At 36.3% G+C, this 20,873-nt stretch overlaps 1 protein-coding gene across 1 annotated transcript; it reads left to right on the forward strand.

Moving 5' to 3' along the window:
- Nucleotides 1-471: 471 nt before the first annotated feature.
- Nucleotides 472-17,931, forward strand: LOC108972338 (allatostatin-A receptor-like; the record flags this gene model as incomplete). Its single annotated transcript, XM_018938876.1, has 5 exons — nt 472-856; nt 6,085-6,370; nt 6,467-6,617; nt 15,215-15,333; nt 17,856-17,931. Coding segments are annotated over exons 1-5 (1,017 nt in total), but the record flags the coding sequence as incomplete, so codon positions are not given.
- Between the last annotated feature and the right edge of the window lie 2,942 nt (nt 17,932-20,873).

A 20,873-nucleotide genomic window follows, 5' to 3' on the forward strand; every position in this document is an offset into this window, starting at 1 on the left:
AATACTGATTTTGAATGAACGGGTGCCATTACTCTACAGCGAAATTTATTTTTATGAGCCATTTCAATATTTACTGTCCCAGTGAAAGTCAAAATATATTTATTGCCTATATTCGTTAAAAAAAAAAATATTTATAATACATATATTGACAGCACGATTTTATGCCTCTTAACAGAAGATTAATTTTATTTACTGCTTTCTCCTACGACTTTTCTTCACAGAAATATCAAATTGGATAAAAGAAACCCAAGCGAAATCTGCTCTTCACATATACTACCCAAATTTGTCGTAATTATCAATTCTGGTCACGACGCAGACCCGACGAGAAGCACACAACCAACTAAGCATTGAGCACCAGCGGCCTAACGCTCCCACTATCACTACATACCCGTAGGCGTTTTTTCGCATTACTTTGTAGCCAAATGCAAACAAAGCACCATCAAACACGAGGAATACACGAATAAACCAAATATGCTGCACAATCAGAGTGTCGCGCCCACACTGAGTCCGACGGCGCCCGTTATGGTCGCGCTGACGACATCGTTCGTTGTACGCCCGACAATGGCAGTGCTGCCGGGAGTCTGCCCGCCCAATTGGAGCAGCAACAACACCTATGACTGTATTAACGCGACCATGGACAATGGTGTGGGCATGGGAGGCACTAGCGCAAGTTTTACCGGATTCCCTGGACAAGAAGGCGCAGCGGTGGGATATGATGGAAATTACTCTTTGCCACGGGATGGTCTGTTCGAATTCGAAATGGACCCATTGGAGCACGTTGTGTCAACCATTGTGCCCGTATTTTTTGGCATCATCGGCCTGGCGGGCCTTTTGGGAAATGCGCTCGTCATTTTAGGTGAGTACAATAATGAAAATCAAATATGTGTCGCGTACAATATCTGCGTACGTGTGTTGCCTGACTGAGTCTATTGACTTGTGCTCATTTGGATAACTGACCTCGCAAACACTTATATTTATGTACCCATATGTTTGTATAGTTAACAAATAAGGGTAGTGCGTGGGTGTGTGAGATAACAACTGCATGGATTTGTGGTTGCCAGCGCAAATCAAAAATCAGTGAAAAATATTGTCCCGCTCTGACTGTAAAGTAAATTTCCGAAATAACCGTCAAGGTACCTAATGATTCCCGTTTAATGTCTTCATTTGATTCAAAATGTTTTTCCTGGAATGGTCGTTTGATAAATAGTGGGAAGTCATATGGAGTTAAATCAGCCGAATGCGCGGCGTGCGGCACAATCTTAGTTAAAAATTTGGCGAAAAACTTACGAAGAAACAATGCAGCACGCGAAGATGCACATGATCTTTATTTATGTCCTGCTTTGGCGGGATTTTTTGGCTTCGGCCGATTGATCATCTGTTCCGGGTCGTAGGCATAGATTAAAACTCATCGCCAGTAATAATACGTCTCATGACATTCTGGTTTCACAGACGTTAACGCACAATAGTTAACACTGATCCTTCCGGTATTCCGATCCGGCGACACTAAGATCTCTGACTGTGAATCGTCGATTCTCAAGCGAAAGAACTGTGCTAAGTGAGTGGTCATAATTGTTCACCGTGATACAAATCAATAAAACATCATAATTTCGTAAGAAAAATTGCATTAACTTCGACCCAGCGACTTTCCCTAGATTCACTATTTTATTGGATTGTCTGGACAGAAATATGGTGGAATGGTGCAAAATGGGTGAGAAGCATGCAAAATTCCTTTTGGCACGCGATAGAAGAGATTGTAGGAACATAATCGAAATACTAACTGGTCACTGGTGGCAACACAGATCCGCAGAATGGGGCTAGCAGCTCGATAAGACTGCAGAAAATGTAAAGAACAAGGCAGGAAAGCAAGCACCTCTTGCGCACTTGTCCCGCATTGGCAAGACGTAAGTATCTGGGATCCACACGGTATGATACGCTAGAGGAGGTATCGGTAAAGAGGTCACATAGTCTGTTAAATTTAGCGTCAAACGCAGGCATCCTAAAATATGACTACTCCTTATGGACCTAATTTTAGAACTCCATCTGGTTTCGCAAAGGGCCAAAACTGGCCTATGCGTGACTCATTGGCCTACCAGGTTAACCTAACCTAAGCCTAGTTCCAGATATGATACATACATATAATATATATAAGAAAACGAAACGTTAGGATCCAATATTCATTCCAACTTTTACCATTAGATTCCAAAAAATCATGTTTTTGCATTTTAAAGAAATATCTTAAAAAATTATAGTAAAATGCAGCCAAATTATTATCCCTCGGTTTTTTAATTTCTTCCGTTCGCAATCAGCATTACTCAGCAACAAAAGTGAATATAATGATTGTTGCAGTAAAATATGTGTAATAAATGAGTGCTTACGTAAAAAGCTGGTATAAAAGTGTAGCAAAAGTGTTCAGGTGTGTACAAGCGTGCCGACGTTAAGGGCTCTTCAAGTGTAGAACCTACAAGTACTCAGTTAAAAGAGGATGTATACTATGACTTGAACGACCATCAGCATGTGGGGTATACATATGAACATACATACGTGTACTTATGAGCGCCTATGTACAAGAGTGAGTACGTGAACGGGCTAGTCAGGTGTCAGGCTGCAAACCAACCGCGCTTTGTTAAGCACATACGTTATTTCGGTGGCAAGTGGGAAGTCAAGGCCATACAGCAATAGTTTTTTTTTTTTCACTTTGTAATTTCCTTTCTTTTGCAAACCACTTCATCTGATAGCCATTGTGTCTTGCAATTTCATGTAGCCCACCATGGTATATCGATTAGCCTTGTACTTATCACAGTTGTTGTTGTTTGTCATTCAAGGGAATCCTTTGTTATAATTGCATTTTTACTCTCACACAAGTCTATAAGTTTTAGGTGTAAAATTGCAGCTTGATAAGTCGGAAAATTTTCTAGCTTTTTTTTTTCAAACCGAAAATTTGGTTCAGATGACTTCAAGGGAAAATTACCTTTAGAAAGGAACTCTTCATTCACCGCAAAACTATGTTTACTACAAAGAGAATAGATATTCAAGCATGTTAAACTCACATTCAATTTTAGATCTTATTTAAGCCAGCTTATCTTATCCTTATGCCATTGTGACAATGAACCAAAGATGGATTTATGGTCACAAACCAGTACTTGCAATTCACACAACAATCCCAAGGCGGATGAGTGTATTTCCGGAAAGATGTGAATGTAGCCACAAACACACGCAGCTTAAATACTTACTTGCACATAGATTTACAGTGTGAGCTATTAATATAGTATGCCTCTTTATCCTACAGCCCTTTAAATTTTTACTAGTTTATTGAACTTTTTCCACACCAGGGAGAAGCCTGAGTATAAATATTTTTTAGCGAAAAGCCTATCAAAAAAAAAAAACAAACAAACAATTAGGAAAAGTTCATTGCCCCGAATAAGTTTAGAAAGCCGATGAAAGCTACGGAAACTTAGTCAATATCCGGAAGATCTCGCTAGACTCATAGAGCTACGAGGAAAGCCACTAAAGATTGAGGATAAATGTAACGCGATTCAATGACAGCAGAGTAGGGTAAGAGAGAGCATATAAGGGTGAGCAAAAATACATAAAGCCATTGAGAAGCTCAAATAGCCGGGAAGAGAAGTGTCAAATGAGAACTTTGGAAACCGAGCGAGATGAGTGAGATTTCATAACGAGTGTTTCAAGTAGAGGTAGTTTTTTCAAACATTTCTTGACAGATCACGAAGACCGTGGAGAGTCCCGTTCCCACGACAGTCGGGTCTATGTAACCAGAACAGACCCGGATTTTTATCCGGCCAAGGACTGTCAACTCGGCAGAATTCTACCGCTACAACAACAACTGCAACAACAGTGGAGAGTCGATTTGGCGCCGTTCGCAGCAACACGGACTAACCTTTGGAACAACTGTACGCATTGTATGTACAGATTTTAAATTGAAAGCGTACTAAATATAGCTTGTACAAAGACTGAAGACCTTGACCTTCCCAAGCGACATCGCTTCGCTCTATGGGCTCTTGAATAGTTACAAGATGATTCGAACAAATTCATTTCATACAAATTGTTCAGCGATTAGGCCCATTACTAGGTCAATGGGCATATAAAGAGATTCAAAAGCTCCCATTTCACCCAAAAAAGTAACGGTTTTGTGTGGTTAGTGGGCCAGTGGAATCATCGTTCTATATTTCTTCAAAAATGATGCCGGTGAGAACGTAAACCTCAACAGTGATGATAACTGACTATTTAATGTCTGACGATTTGTCACCAAAATCATGTCTTATCACACCATTAGACTTTTCCTGTGGGGATATGCAAAGTCTAAAGTCTATGCGGACCATTCCGCTTTAATTCCAGCCTTGAAACAAAACAACACGCGTGGCACTTGCTAGTTGCCAGTCGAAATACTCGAGAAAGTCATCAAAAATTAGACTGGATGTATGGACCACCTCAGACCTAACCACGACCAACATTTGAAAGAGATAATCATCAAAGAATAAATGGCAAAGAATGTTCTTTCGAATGTTAATGAACATTTTTCATTAAAATTGAAGTTTTTGTGTTTTTTCATTCAATAATTAGAGAACCTCGAACAGGATCGCCTATACATTAAAAACAGTTTCGGTTTAATTTTTATGACACAGAGTGTATGCTTTTACATTTTCAACCGAAACATTTATTTTGTTACAATGATGCAACATTTTAAGGCGCCACTTGTTTTTGCATTGCTTTCACAACACACAATACAACACAGCCACTTGTGTTCTTGCTATTTCTGATGATGTTACAATCAAACAGACACCTTAAGACAGTTAGTGATACATAGTACACATTTGTGCTAATATAAATGTTGAAGGACGCAGGAATGTGCGAGTAGTTGCTTTATCTTAAATGGCTTACAACTTTGTTTTCATACAATCTAGTTCTACTAAGTTGCCGGAATATTGAATTCACATACATATATATAAAATTAATATATGCAATATATAGCTAAATATGGATTAATTTGTTTACATGCAAGAAAAGATCTGTGGGATTTGTAAACCACAACTTTGACAAGGCTTAGCATGTTTTTCACTCATGTTCTCTTGATGAAACTGTGCGCCAATATACATATATTCGTATATCGTTGTATGTTGGCATCATCCTTTATTCGCATAACAGATTACAACAAAGCAAAAAGTTTAAATTCGTGTCAAAACTTAGTTGAAATGAGTATGATTATGTGGATGTGTTCTTGGACAAAAATGAACCCAAACAAAAAAGCTATCAACGCAAAAGTAAAGCACCCGTTTTATTCCCTCTAACCACTCTTAAAAACTCTTCTGACTTTGTTTACAATCGCGCTGAGGATGTGTCACTCAACGCAGCATGTTTTATGGGCTCTCTGGAAAAAAATTAGCATTTGATAAGAGGAAAAGTAGCTCATTTCATCAAGTCGAGTAGTAATAGTGGTAAATGACACTTCGACTTAAAAATTTTAACATCTACGAATATTTGTATATGCTGAGCTAGTGAATATACGATTATGAGCAAAATTTAGCAATGCTTTGTTCATAATTTGCTGTCTAAATCCTAGGATAGATCACGTGACGACGTTGAAATATTTGAGCAGCATATCAGTAGTTACAGGAACAATAATCGAAATGTTCTTCCTGAAATTCGCCATACCATCGATGAAGCTTCATCTTCGAAAACTGAATTAAGTTAAGTAATGCACACCTGATGAATTAATCACATCGAAAGTTGTAAAAAATAATCGCTCGAAAATACATTCGAGATTTAATTCCATTTTTTGGCGAAGATGCATATTTCAAAAAGCGGTCGTTACGCTCTGAGTATACTATACTTCTCATGAAAACTGTTAGACTTTACGATAAAGTTGTGAGTTGCCAGATTGCAACTCTCTCTCTAATCTCTTGATTTACACGTTCTTCTACTTTAAAACAAATCGAAATAGAGCATATATGTATATTATTGTATAAGGTGGAATTAAAAATAATGCATTTCTAACCTAAACAACAAATAGAACTAATAGACTGAACAGTTATTGAATCAATTTTACATTCATCGCATCTTTTTTTACAGTGGTCGTCGCCAACCAGCAGATGCGCTCCACCACCAACCTGCTTATTATCAATCTAGCCATTTCGGATATACTCTTCGTGATTTTTTGTGTGCCCTTCACCGCAACCGACTACGTGTTGCCCGAATGGCCATTCGGCAACTTGTGGTGCAAATTTGTGCAATACATGATTGTAGTCACCTGTCATGGCAGTGTCTACACGCTGGTGCTGATGTCTCTCGATCGTTTTTTGGCTGTTGTACATCCGGTCACGAGTATGTCCCTACGCACCGAACGCAATGCAATGCTGTGAGTATACACAATACTTAAATTGGCCTACATATCGCTAATTGAGCTCGGCATTACGAGACAGAAAATGTCATTAACACAATTTTCTTTTTGCAGTGCCATCGTTTGTGCTTGGGTGGCCATTGTGACATCGGCCATACCCGTGGCGTTATCGCACTCCGTTCAGCTATACTATTTCAAAGGACGTAATTACACAGCGTGTGTCTTTTCATCGCATGAGGGAATCTGGAATCTCGTTGCTTTTCAGGCAAGTGACACACTTTTTATAACAGCTTTTCACTGAATGTTAAGAGAATTCGACATATTGTTCTTGCGTTAGTGCCGATTTTTTTTTTTTACTCAAGTTAGAAATAAGAGATGTAAGCTTTATTTCTTTATGGAATGGCACAATCAAGAAACTTTCAACAAAAAAAAAACGTCTTTATTCTCCAAAAAAAAAAACACGATATCTAATTAATACTATACTTCTATCCTACATCGAAATTACCCGTATCGTATCGGCCTCAGAGTCCATATTCATTTCAGTCTGTAGATAATTATATCAATGTAGCACCAGTGGTTGTGTTCTGCGTAGTTCAGGAAAATAGTTTTCACGTCTCTGCCTCCCTTACGTTTGTCAACTGCGACCTACTTGTACATACATAGGTGATTAAAATACAGATCAACCCAACACAATGGAGCTAAAGAGGGTGGAAGTGCGGCAGATGCCGAAAAGAGGAAGAAGTGGAGGATATCAAATGGGAAGAATACCTCCAGACCACCTCTTCGTCGATTGCTTTCTCCAGACTAGATAAGAAAGCATATGGATGTGGTTGTGAACGAGGATAAGGCGAAATATTTTTTGTCATCAAACAAATAGTCGTCGCAAACGTGACTTGGCTTCCACGTCATTGTTGATAGTCATAACTTCGTAGTCGTCGATAATTTCGCCTATCTTGAAACCAACAATCGAACGCAGAATACCACTCCAACAGGTGCTACTTTGAACTAAGTAGGCAAATGAGAAGTAAAGTCCGCTTTCGACGAACAAAGACCAAACTCGACAGGTCTCTCATCAGCACCGTCCTGGTATATCTTGCAGAGGAATGGACGATGGCAACATCAGTGAGTCGACGTTACGAGTTTTCAAGAGAAAGGTTCTACAGAAGATTCATGGTCCTTCGCGTATTGGCAATGGCGAATATCGCAATCGATGGAATGGTGAGTTGTACGAGATATACGACAACATTGACATAGTTCAGCGAATTAAAAAACAACGCTGACTAGGTCATGCCATTCGAATGGAAGAAAACACTCCAGCTCTGGAAGTACTCGACCATAAATAACAACGTAAGAGGTATTACGAATAAGTATATTGACTGAATTGCTAAGAGTACTTGCTACTTACTACTACTTAAAGGCACTTGCACAGCTGCGGCAGCCACTTGTATATATGTATTTATAAGCATATACAAGTACTTATGTATAAAGGGATTTGTGTCAATGGAGCATATTGTAAGCATCGTGGCATTTTTTGCAGATTATTCGCACAATTGTCGTGGTGATTTTGCTCTTCTCAGCAGATCAGTAAATAATCTACATCCAATATATGTATGTATATAATATATATATTTTCATTGAATTGTGACGATTGGAGAAAGCACTTACAACTCTTAACGTAGAGCTTATTCATGGTCGAAGTAACCCAATTATGCAGTTGTATGTGAGACAAAACACTTTTTGAATACTTGCAGACATAAGGGAAATTAATTAAATCGAATCACTAGGATGGTAAAGGTCAGTAGGAGATAATGCAGCGGCCTATAAAATGAATGAGGGTTATCGCTAGTTATGTCTATGTGTAGTGAAAGTGATAGGTGCTTATGTATATCATTCGGTCAAAGCTTATTCTTTTAGAAAATAATATCAAAGCGTTACTAAAATAATTTTATTTTGTCCTTTCTTATACTATTATTTAATACTAATTTTCGAACTTTAGAAAAAAACCTACTTAGGGACTAGTTAGTAATAAGTGTTAGTCGAACTAACAAATGTAATTGACCACAACTTAACCTATAAATCAAAAGTAAGTGCCAGCTAATTTTAAATCAGCAAATACCTACAGGACTATCAACAAACGCGCTGCAAATACGTTTATAATACTTTTCAAATGTTCATATTNCAGCGGCCTATAAAATGAATGAGGGTTATCGCTAGTTATGTCTATGTGTAGTGGAACTGATAGGTGCTTATGTATGTCATTCGGTCAAAGCTTATTCTTTTAGAAAATGTTAATATTGGAGCGTTTTTAAAATAGTTTTTTTTTTTGTCCTTTCTTATACTATTATTTAATACTAATTTTCGAACTTTAGAAAAAAACCTACTTAGGGACTAGTTAGTAATAAGTGTTAGTCGAACTAACAAATGTAATTGACCACAACTTAACCTATAAATCAAAAGTAAGTGCCAGCTAATTTTAAATCAGCAAATACCTACAGGACTATCAACAAACGCGCTGCAAATACGTTTATAATACTTTTCAAATGTTCATATTYTTCTTTGACAATWTATTTGTAACYWTGCCGRAAGYATACTTGCGGATTCGCTTTCATRTTTGCGAGCCAAACAAGCATCCGGTGTAATGAAATGAAGAACAGCGAGGATAATAAGACAGACATTTTAACTATAGCCGCAAGACGAACGTTTGATGGGTATCAATAATAGAAATGGCAAATTGCCTGACATACCGGAACATATAGGTGTCATTACCCCAAAGCGAAATCTATAGAATATAACTAGTGTAAGCAGCCAGCTAGTAAAACCACTGTATTTTTTTGCTTACACTCAGCCAACATCTTTATACCTATTCGAGATGTCAAACGTCAAATTTTAGTATGAAGTTATCAGTTTTGTTCAAGCTTGCATTATTTTTAATAACATAAGGACGGGTTCCACAAACTAAAGTAAGCTTTTCATCTGCATCAGCTTTCCAAAAATAAACTGAAAAAGATCGGTTTTCTTTTAACAAGTTTATTTTAGTCAAAAAAATTGTAGTTACTTATATTTTCTCACCGACTAACTTGTTGTTTCCTACGGGGAACTTCATTGCATCATCGATACACAGACAACACAAAAATCTAGAAATACACGCGTCTGTAAGCCTGAAGGACAGTTCAACAAATCTTCATGAGAATTCAAGCATTTCGAACGTGCGTCTTTCATAACTATCATATTTCGAGATTTCCATTTTCAACACAGCTCCATGTGTATAGTACATACATACTCGTATACTATATATCATCACATGTAAGTATGTAGTTCTAATCGCCTTACTGTAACGTGACGCTGCGCTGTCTTAAACTCTCCTAAATACACACATAAATACATCACTACTGCGAATATTTGGTCTATTACCTGATTGAGAACTCATCGAAGCATCACATCTTCCGCTCGCTTTCAAAAGGGTGGCACGCTTAATATGCTATTTATTTTTGTAATACCACAATTTTTGACACTACGTAGCTCCATGTCACTAATAAGCTGGAACTCATGAGCATTTTCGGATTACTACTAATATTACGACTACTATTTCTGACATTTAAAACACTTTTGAAATCATTTGACTTAAGTTGTCGTAAGCAAAGGAATTGCCCGTCGAAAGAGTTTTATGTTTCTACTGGCTTGGCTCCCACTGCATTTATGTGACAACAACTTTGTATTATTTTTTATTTTGTTGTGATGACCTTGAACTTGCAATCTGTTTTCCTTTTTATCGTTGCCAAGTTTGTGTTATTTATTTGCTTAGGGAGTTGTCGCGTATATTTTATTACTTTATGATGATGTGATGTGATGTGAGTGAAGTTCTTAGTATATTCCACAAGCACGTTAAGATGCAATATATTGAGATAGGTTTGAGTATTGAGCATCGGAACAAGGTTTTGCCATATACAAACTGAGCATTCATGATTCGCTCTTTGGAGACCAAATACAGTTAAATAGCTTATTTATGTACTAGTATTGTTTCCCACCCAACTTTATTCTCTTCAATAGCTCTCTTATCATGCGCATATGCAACATGGAAATTAGCATGCGAGAGCTAACGTATAATCCAAGGCTGGAATATCACTTATGATTAAAAGATGAATCGACAATTTTTGGTCCGGTTAAGAGAAAGCAAAGACTGAAAACAACTTAAAAAGGCTTAAGCGTGAAATTTGTAATCTGTCAAAATAAAATATCTTGAATATGTTTCTAATAATAGTTAAATTATCATAATTTAAGAGCTAAATAAATTCAAAACCTACCCACAAGATAACAAAACGGGTATATTTGTTATTAATTATTGTTTTTAAATGCACCTAATTCTATAGGATTTTAGATCATAATTCAATTAAGGAGCTTCTTACTAAGGCTTTGCGACTTCGAAAAGTTTATCCTCAAACTTGTCGCAATGAAAATATTTATTTGTGTTTTATACTCGAGCAGCAGCAGTTGTCATTTCATTTTCAAGTCATATATTTTCATATCCACACAGCTGTTTATTTGAATATACAGACGACAGCCAAAATACAATGAACTCTGAAAGTTATTAGCAAGCGTTGACAAAGGAAATAAGTTGGCATAACTTGCCTATTTATTGCTGACATTTACATATTATATAATTGCCATTAATTCATATATTGATAAACTCGCAAACATCTACCTTATATATATTTACTTGTATTGAATTCTTTCCGCGAATGTGTCGCTTATGAGCTTTCACTTTCAATTAACACCAGAAGCCGCCGATAATTTCAGTTTTTTTAGAACACAAAATTATTACTTGATTGTGCGAGTAAACTAGAAAGAGCAAGCGATTTTAATGCGTGTGAGAGAGCATGTTTAAAGGGATCCAAAAATTTTAAATCATAAAAGTATGATTCATGCAATACCGCGCTAGTTGTTCTAACTACGAAAACTTAACTTCCTAAAAATCTTCGAAAATATATTAAAGCGGTTTTGGAAAGCCACTGGAAGATTTTTGATAGTAGAAGGCGTGTCCTGTTATCTACTGAGGAACTATCAGCATTCTGATAGTTAACTGATATCCAAGTACTAATTTATATACTATATTTCCATATTTTATTTGATTTTTGCATCACTATGCTTTGAGTCTAAATTTAAACTCGAAACATTATTTTCGTATTTCTAATGAAACCAAAACTTATTTTTTTCATATTCATACTAATAAATAAATAAACAAATATCTACCATTTTGGTCGTCCACTTTTCGTCATTTTTTCCCTTAGAGACATTATTCCTTTCCCGAATTTAATTTTTTTTTTTTTTTTTTTTTTTTTTTTTTTTTTTTTTTTTTTTTTTTTTTTTTTTTTTTTTTTTTTTTGTCTAAATCAAGCATAAAATCTCACCTCTCTGGAGATATATGACTGAAACGACATCTACTGACAAAATACGAAAAAACTTTTTTGATTACCCAATATAATAATAAAATTCCATTTCTGCCTTTAACCTATTTTAACTGATGCGTCAATTGCTGGCTCGGTCGCACCTTTCAAGTACACAGCAAATAGCTGAAACAGATTTACGAGCGACTACTTTCAATATTGTTGGCTGTGTATGAATAACCAGACGTCAGTGATCATGTAACGTTTAATCGAATATTACAAGAGATTAATCATTTGAGAAGAAATAAGGTGAATTAAAAACCAAACACAAAATGACTAAATAAAGTTCTTAAACGATAAATGCAATCGAAGAGCTCTCATATAGAGAGGCATACATAAAGAGCGTGGTGTAAAAACAATGATACATAATTTAGAAATACTTAACGGGGTAATTAATCCGCTCATTATTCAACAGATGAAGCTATAGACAAAACGCCGCTAAATTCCTCATTCCAGTCTGCCTTCATTGGAAAAAATTTCAATTATTTACATGAGAATGAATTTCATGAAAGAAATGGAGAATTATGTACAGTATACTTTTTACTAACATTTACTATTTATCATTAAGGTTTCAAAATAAAACAGCTTTAAATATTAGTCAGAGAATAGAGGCTAAAAAGGAGAAGAAAACATGATAAAATAAATATCAGAATAGTGCAGAATACGAATAAAATTTTACTACATATATTCTTTCTGCCTCGCCAATAGCAAACATCATCTCCAAATAACTGTAAAATGTTTACGGGTCCCTCGTAAGTCGGACTGTTAAAGTGTGCTGGCTTTTAAGGACAAACAAATAAATTCAGCCATAAAATTCCGTGTAAAGTCAAAAATAAGTTGAATAAAGCTAGCAAGCAATCGTCAGCATTACGGGTTCGAAAACAAAATGACAATATCAAATTCAATGAATTGGAAAACGAAACTCCACGAAAGCCATAAAAGCGTGTATAAAGTGCGAACGAGCAAGCGTATTGACGCTTACAACAATAGACGTGTAAAACTGAAATGCAAATGCCGCGGCACTTGTATACATATTGGCCACGAATTGTCAAATAGAGGAGAAGGAGGCAGCATGTAAAAACACCTGTATGTTTCCACGTTATTTTTGCTGAATTGCAAACGAACAAAGGTATTGCGAAACAATAAATTTTGCAGTAAGAAATAACAAGCGTATAGTCAGGTTGACTGCCATGGCCACTGCAAATAAATTGAGGTTGAAAACGTTATGGGAAATACTTTTCAAAAATTCGGTTAAATTGATGTATTGAAATCGCTTCTATGGAGGCAGTGCGACTTCTCGACTTGAGTCAAATAAAAGCGACGAAGCTTTTACTAACATTTAATAACGAAGCGACGAAGCTTTTATTTCGCTATTTTGATATAAAAGTGTTTCGATTTCGGGAAAAGTTTGAAGTGAATTGTAGGTCCAGAAAAAGCTGGGCTTAAAGCAGTCTACATCCTCTGTACATACATAATTTGTGATTTATAATAAGCTTATGTCTCAAGAGAAATAGGTACTCGATTATGATTGGATAATGAAGGCTTACAAGTCAGAATAATAAGCGCTGAGCTCTTAGCAGACATTCCAACACATTGTTTTTGTACGGGCCTTTTATTTCCAATTTACTTACTTACAAAAGTAAGTATGATTACACGACCTTTTCAAGTGACCCTTTAAGTACCTTCTAAAAGGAATCGTAACTTCGCCAGCCGTGTTAGTTTTATTTACCGTAAAAAGCGCCTTGCCGTAGTCTTGAACAGAAAAAGTGAGAAAGGCTAGCAATTCTTTAGATGCTCGGCACAACCTTGGTAAGACCAATTCTGCTTTACGTTGCAGTAGTATGATGGACAGACTTACGGAAATCCATCTACTGAAAGCCAATGGGAAGGGTTCAGAGTCTCGCTGAGCTGTGCATAACGGGCGCTCTTGAACTGGTACTAAGCCTGCCATCTCTTCGCTAAATTATGCTTAGCAAAATCGACTGTATGAACAGATGTACATAGATGTAGGACCTTCGCGAATAGCTGGATGGGTAATGATGGTTTGGCAAGCTCCGACTACATGATCACACTTTTCAACTGAGAAAGAAGATTCGAAGTAAACATAAAAAAATATGGTTAACATAAAGATATGTTAGCTGCGCGCAACAGTTATACGGATGGCTCGAAAATGAACTACAGAGAAGAGTTCGTCATAAGATAGCCTTTTAAGTTGTCGGACCACTGCAGTTATGTTAAGTTGAGAGCTTCGCGTCGCGAACATGGCTTCCACTGCACCTGCAGGCAATTCCAGAGTCAACATTTACGTAGATAGCCAAGCAGCAATCAAGACAGTAATCTCGTATCGCGTAACCAACAGAATTGTTTCAAGAAGCATGGCAACAATAGAAAATGTTGCAAGCAGCAGGCAACTTTCAGCGACACACACCAGCAAAATGGGGCTGACAGATCGACAAGACTGCCAGCGGTGTCTAGAGTAAGGCACCAGGGAAAGGAGATGCTCATCTTGTGCACTCTTCCCGCATTGGCAAATCTACACTGTAAGCATCTAGATTCCCCACGGTATGAGGCCACAGTCTGTTTAATATCGCGTCAAGTGCAGGCATCCTAGAATATGACTGCTCTTCAAGATCTGCAAAACTGTACTCCATCTGGTATCGCAAAGGACCAAAACTGGTCTATGCGTGGCTCATTTGCTTACCACACTAACAAAACAAAGCCGGTCCTTTCTATGTGGTTTGTTTAAAGCCCATTAACTTTTTGGTACTAATGAACTGCCATTTCTCAGATTAAGTATTTACTACATAAAATCATTCGTTCGTTTATTAATTATTATAATGAGATATAAAACAAATTTATTCCAGTTACACCGTATACAATAAATACTATAGCCAATTGCATCGCAGAACTTTGATCTACGAAGCATGACAGCTTAATCTAGCGCTGTGCAATTTGTGTGTTGCCTTTATTGAATTAAATTGGATTACGTCAGATTTGGCAGCGTGTTTGAATGCTGCGTTAATTACACAACAGTTAGCTGTTAAGTGATAAGTGAGCGAACAAATGACTGGCAATAAAAGTGGCTAGCGATTAACTAGAACAACAACTTAGAACTTATATATGTACATGTCTGTGTTTACATAATCTTCAAAGCTTCCAAGCGATACAACGTCTGGCTATCAATTTACAATACGAACACATAAAGTAATGAGTAAATGAATGAGCTTCCGGGAAATTGCCATGAACATTTGTGTACCATGCATATAAGTAATAATTTAATATTAATTAATATCTGGTGTATATAGGTTATAGCATTAGTTATCTGATAAATTTAGTTAATGATATTAAATTGAAATATCTTCTAATACAACGTTTCTGCAGCAAATGTCTTTCATAGAAGATACGTATTTTCTCCTTTCAGGTCTCTTTTGCCGCTTCATCATACGTTACACCACTGACGCTGATCTTCTTCTTGTACATGTGTATGCTGGCACGCTTATGGAAGAGCGCTCCCGGCTGTAAGCCATCGGCAGAATCAAGGTAAGCAAAAAAGTTTTAAGCCAAAAAAGAAGTAAATCAATGAAAGCTGAGCTCTTGAGTAGCATGCTTTAATTACACACACACATATTCGAACACACGCATACACAAATCGAAGAGAAGTTATAAGCAAACGTTACGCAAGAAGATTCTTAGTTCATTCAGTCATTCCATCTTTCATCCAATTACTCGTTCGCGTCGGTATGTCCGCGATAGGCTGACAGCCAGGTGAAACATGCCCACGCATCAAATTAAATTACATAACTACTGACGTACATATGTATATACGTACAGCATGTGAACATAAATAACATCATTAATCGGTAGATAATTAATACGCGTTTCGCTTAAATCTCGTCAAACCAACGCTATTTGTGCGCAAGAAATCCGCGAAAATGTTGCGCGCTCATGCTTGCAACTGAAAATTTAATTATAGAATTGTTAAAATCATTCGTCTTACAGTTTATCGGCGCTGCTGGAGCTGAACGAAAAATTTTTTGGTCTATCTTGCGCTTTTCCAGCCTTTAATATTTAATTGTATAAGCATATTCGCAGTTTTTTAAGTGCAGAATGCAACTTTCGCACCAAGTTTATCGATGAAAATTATTTTATGAACTGAAGCATTATTACATTTAGTTAAAGAAGAGATTTTTACTAGTAACTCAAAGACAAATTTACTGAAACGCATGAAATAGATCAGCTGTTAACCGTTAAATTCCAAAAGCTTCTGAATGTTTTCAAAATTCTATCTTTTTGAGATATCCAACTTTGTGCAACTCGCTAAATTAAGCTTACTTACAAAGTCAGCGAACCAAAAAGACAACAGAACATAGTGAAAACAAATAAACTGAATAGAAAGGAGTAGTTGAAATATAAGAAAATTACGAGAAGTGTAGAAAAGTTTAAAAAAATTACACAAAAAATTACTGAACAAGAAAGTAGAAAACAATGATGAAAAAATAAAAAACAAAGGTAATTAGTGCAGGGAAAAGATACCAAAGCTTTAAGAAAACCAACAAAGAAGCAGCGGAGTAAATGGTGAATGCTCAAATGTTATGAGCAAGAATACGAGGCAGTTTTTAGCACTTAAGATCAAATTTGACTTGAACTCGGATAAACATTTTTTCTTGATAAGTCAAACTTTTTCTTCAATGCAATGTTGAGTTTTGCGGCTGTTTGTTTACGACGCCGAATTTTATATATTGTGTCTCATAGGAGAAAGCCACATCTGGCGAATATGGCAACTGGCCGATGTCTCTGGTTTCCTGTTTTACCAAGAACTTAGTATTTTGATATGCGCATATGGTTGACACGCTTCACACCCAAAACATTTACTATGTTGAGTCGATGTATAAGGGCACATATGACACACGCTAATTGACATATGGAAATTAAATTAATTGAATTTAGTTAAGGATGAGAAGTGCCGTGGCGTAGTGGAAAGAAAACAGACTATCTGAGACGCTTTCAAAACCGGAACATACTCCTGCAGAACCCCCAGAGGTGATCCAGTTACCGATGCCCAGAGCACACAGAAATTATGGACGAAACACTTCTCCAGCCTGCTGAATGACAGTGAAAACATAACAGCAGGAGATGGTGAACCTGATTCCACAATCGATGACGATGAAGTACTCGTTTCATTACCCGACCATGAAGAAAAGCCACAATACGACGACAGAGAACTGATAAGGAGCATGCATCAACTACCTTTTTGTAGAATATGGTCGGACAAAAACATGCCCAACGGTTGAAGTTTAAGTGTGCTCTGCCCAATCCAGAGAATAGGAAACCCATCAATTTGCGTCAACTATTGTGAGATACGCCTCCTCAACAACGCATATAAGATTCTATCGAATGTATTGTGCGAAATGACATCCGAATGGACAAAACATTTTAGCTCCGAAAGTATTCGAAGCAGAGGAAGAGGTAAACCTTCACTGCTTTAGAAAGAACAAGTGGAGAAGGGCCTAAATACCCGTGGAGTCTCCAATTGGCACCAAACCTCGAAGAGGAAGAACAACAGGCGCACTGTTGTAAACTCAGCTGCAACCGCGTAAACGGTGTCTTCGCCAATAAAGAAGAAATTACATTTTCATACGATCCTAAAAAGAGGTTGTACTCATCTTAAAAAAAAGTGTATCGATTCGAATAGCACGCGCAGTTTAAATGCACAAATCCGAATTAAGTTTGATCTTAAATGTACTTAGCCAACTACCTATAGTTATTGGTACTCAAGGGCTTGAAAATCGGACCCAACTATATAAAAACTCTCAGTAGCAGCATAGGTTCTCAGAGAGAAAATGTCAACAACTAGCTGCGATCAACAGGTGTTGGAGACACAAAAAAGCCAACAAAATAACACAAAGCATTTACATTTATCAAAAATTGAAATAGTCATCTGTGGGATGGTGATTCATGGTTTCGATATAACCATTCAATAACTGAATTCAAAGTCTTGTAATTTCGAAACCTTCTTCGCATATTCCATTATTGAAATATTTTCATCACTTCTTCTTTTACAGGAAGGGCAAGCGGCGTGTAACACGGATGGTCGTTGTGGTTGTGTGTGCATTTGCCATATGTTGGCTACCAATACATGTAAGTTTCAAATAAATCCATAGCATAGTTTTTTTTAACACCCTGCAGCTAAAATTCTTAGACGCGCTACTATTTGTATTCTCATATTAACATTTTTTGTAGAATAAAGAGTCTAATACTAACTTCATGGCATGATTTCAGAATTTCTTCTTTCTAAAGGAAGAAATCATAACGAAGGACATTCAATTACATTTTTGAAGGAAGGTGATATGGAAAAATCTGAACAGTTTTTCCTCAAATTTCCAGCTTTCGCTAGACTGAAGCCGAAATATATATTTGTGGTCTTATAATAAGACGGAAAATCCGGCCAATTTGCCTAATTGAGCTGACCCTGTTCTTGCTCTAGCATTTGCTGCAGTCTTCTCGATCTGTCAGCACCATTCTGTGAGCGTTTGTCGCCACCAGACAACCATTGTCTACTAGAAAGTATCCAAAGTAATTCTGACATCAGCATGCAATAGCTATGAAATTAGTATATATCTTGCTGTAAATTGATTGCTGGCTTCAAAATTTGTTTATCGTGAGCTAGAGAACAAATTACCAAGAGATAGGTTGATTATACTTGGTTCGGTTCAATCGGAAATCACACATATCAGATAAATGGCTATGGGATAGTTATATCATTCTTTCTTGTAATAGTTCAGACCTCTCAAGACACTGTTCTAAATACATTATGCAATAGCAGATATGCTATCAGTTTTCGTGACTTTATAATTTTCCATTGAGTCTAGTGCCTTTTTAAAAAGGTTAGCAATATCCACCTAATGTAGAACAGAGCTATAAGCTTGCACTGCTGCCAACGAGACAGCAAAATGCACTTCTTTAAATTTGAAAATATGATCCGAAGCAGGGATGCAATTTTTTGGTAACATTACAATATAAAACTCGGATATTTCTTGATGTCTTCCATTGAAGCACCTACGCTAACCAATTCAAACGCATTATATTACGTATATACGAATACATAACTTATAAACTCTTATGCCATACGCTATTTTTATACGCATATTAATCAAATGACCTCCAAGAACACACAATTACATCTACTTGGACCCTTATGTAAATACACACTGCAGAACTCTCGACAACTGCACATAATAAATATGAATATTTTCTGAAGTTTCGTTTGACTTTCCCTCTTTACAAGCTCAATATTACTGCGAGCTAACGTTTCACTTCGAGCATGGCTATAAAGTATGAAATTGAATCAAATCACTCAATAAATCACATGCGTAGCGCATGTGGCTAGCCGTTCGACATGGCGTATGAGCGATATTAAAATCAACATAACAACACGAAAACTTTTTACATGTGCTTGTGGTGTATGTATGTGGGAATTTTGTAAAGCTTTCATATTTCTGCCGTCAATGGTCATATGCCATTGGTCTACTTGTATACATATTTCTGCACAAATATACATTTGGCTTTTGCCAGAACTCAAAGCCAACCTTATATTACATTTTTCTTTAATTAAAACAATGAAAAATCAGGAAAAATTTCTCTGAAAGAGACAAAGGAGGAAAGTTGAGCACAATTGAGTGCCAAAGGATCTCCAGTACAAAAATGAGGTATGAAGGATGAAATTTTTGCTGGGAACGCTAGAGCTTGACCTTGCTAGTTGAAAATATTGTCGCTCGATCTATGAAGCTTTGTCAACAGTTCCTCAAATTATTCGCGCTGAACGAGCAATCAATATACTGAATTTTATTTTGTTTCATAAGGCACTTTTGCTCTTTTACGTAACCTCGATGGAAGCTTTTCGCATAGTTCCATGAAAATATTTGAAAAAAAACTATAAATTTTTGACTAAATAATGTGGAATTTTCTAACAATATAACAATTTTCTACAGGGTACATTCATAGTGTTTGCGTGATAAAAATGTCACAATCGGACATATATTTGCGAATATTTATGCATATACGTATGTAATACGAGTACAATGGAAACATATTTTGTAAACAAACAAGAAGTGTAATATAAGTGCATATATTGTAGTACTTGAATATATATTTTTCGGTTGGTCTGGTCATACTACTGCAAAAACATAAATACTGTTCTTAAGTAAATACATATATATATAGACATGGGTGTGCAGGCCAAAAGCTCAACAATGCTGACTTCAAGCAGTTATTAAATTTAGGTTTGCATATGTAAGTGAAGACAGATTTGTATGTGATATATATAATACAATGTTGGTATGTATCTCTCTGCAAGTGAAAATAAGCTTGGATGAGCTAAAAGAACTAAAGTATTTAGTTTATTTTTGTTTCATATAAATAAATATTTTCTGAAATTCGAATTCTGCGAAAAAAATAGAAAAATTTCTCAGTTTTAGTTTAAAAATTTTTAGTTTATAACCTCGACTGAAAGGCTTTTAAGGCATTTGAATTTTATAGAAATATAAAATATTTTCCCTGACACACATAAGAATTTTCATAAAATAACAACAAAAACTTTACTGCATACAAAAATGTGCAGCTTAAATAAAAATGCACTGAAATCGGGAAAATGCACACGCTAAATTGGATATACAAAGGTAAATACATAGTAGAACATGCTTCTCGCTGCAGAAGTAGAAAACAATTAAGCCAATAACTTTCAACTAAATTCGAGTGATTCAATTTCATAATGTCATACAGACGAAAGCTACCAGCTCCAATTCGAAAGAGCTAATTATCAAAATTAGAATATTAATAGAAAACCAAAAAATTTTTTAACCTCAGTTTCACCAAAGCTATAACACCTGCCATAAGTATAAGAGATCCCTTGTTAGGCACCTTCGATCGATCAGTTATGGCAGCAGTCTAGATGCTCTAAATGTCCGATCTGAACAATTTATTGAGATCATTGACGTAGACAATAACCCGTGCCAAATTTCATAAATATTCATTTCTGTTCGATATCTCAAAAACTAAGGCTCTAGGAATAAGGGAAGCATTCA

The sequence above is a fragment of the Bactrocera latifrons genome, unplaced genomic scaffold (assembly GCF_001853355.1).
Source record: "Bactrocera latifrons isolate USDA-ARS-PBARC rearing strain unplaced genomic scaffold, ASM185335v1 scaffold_396, whole genome shotgun sequence".
NCBI lineage: Eukaryota > Metazoa > Arthropoda > Insecta > Diptera > Tephritidae > Bactrocera > Bactrocera latifrons.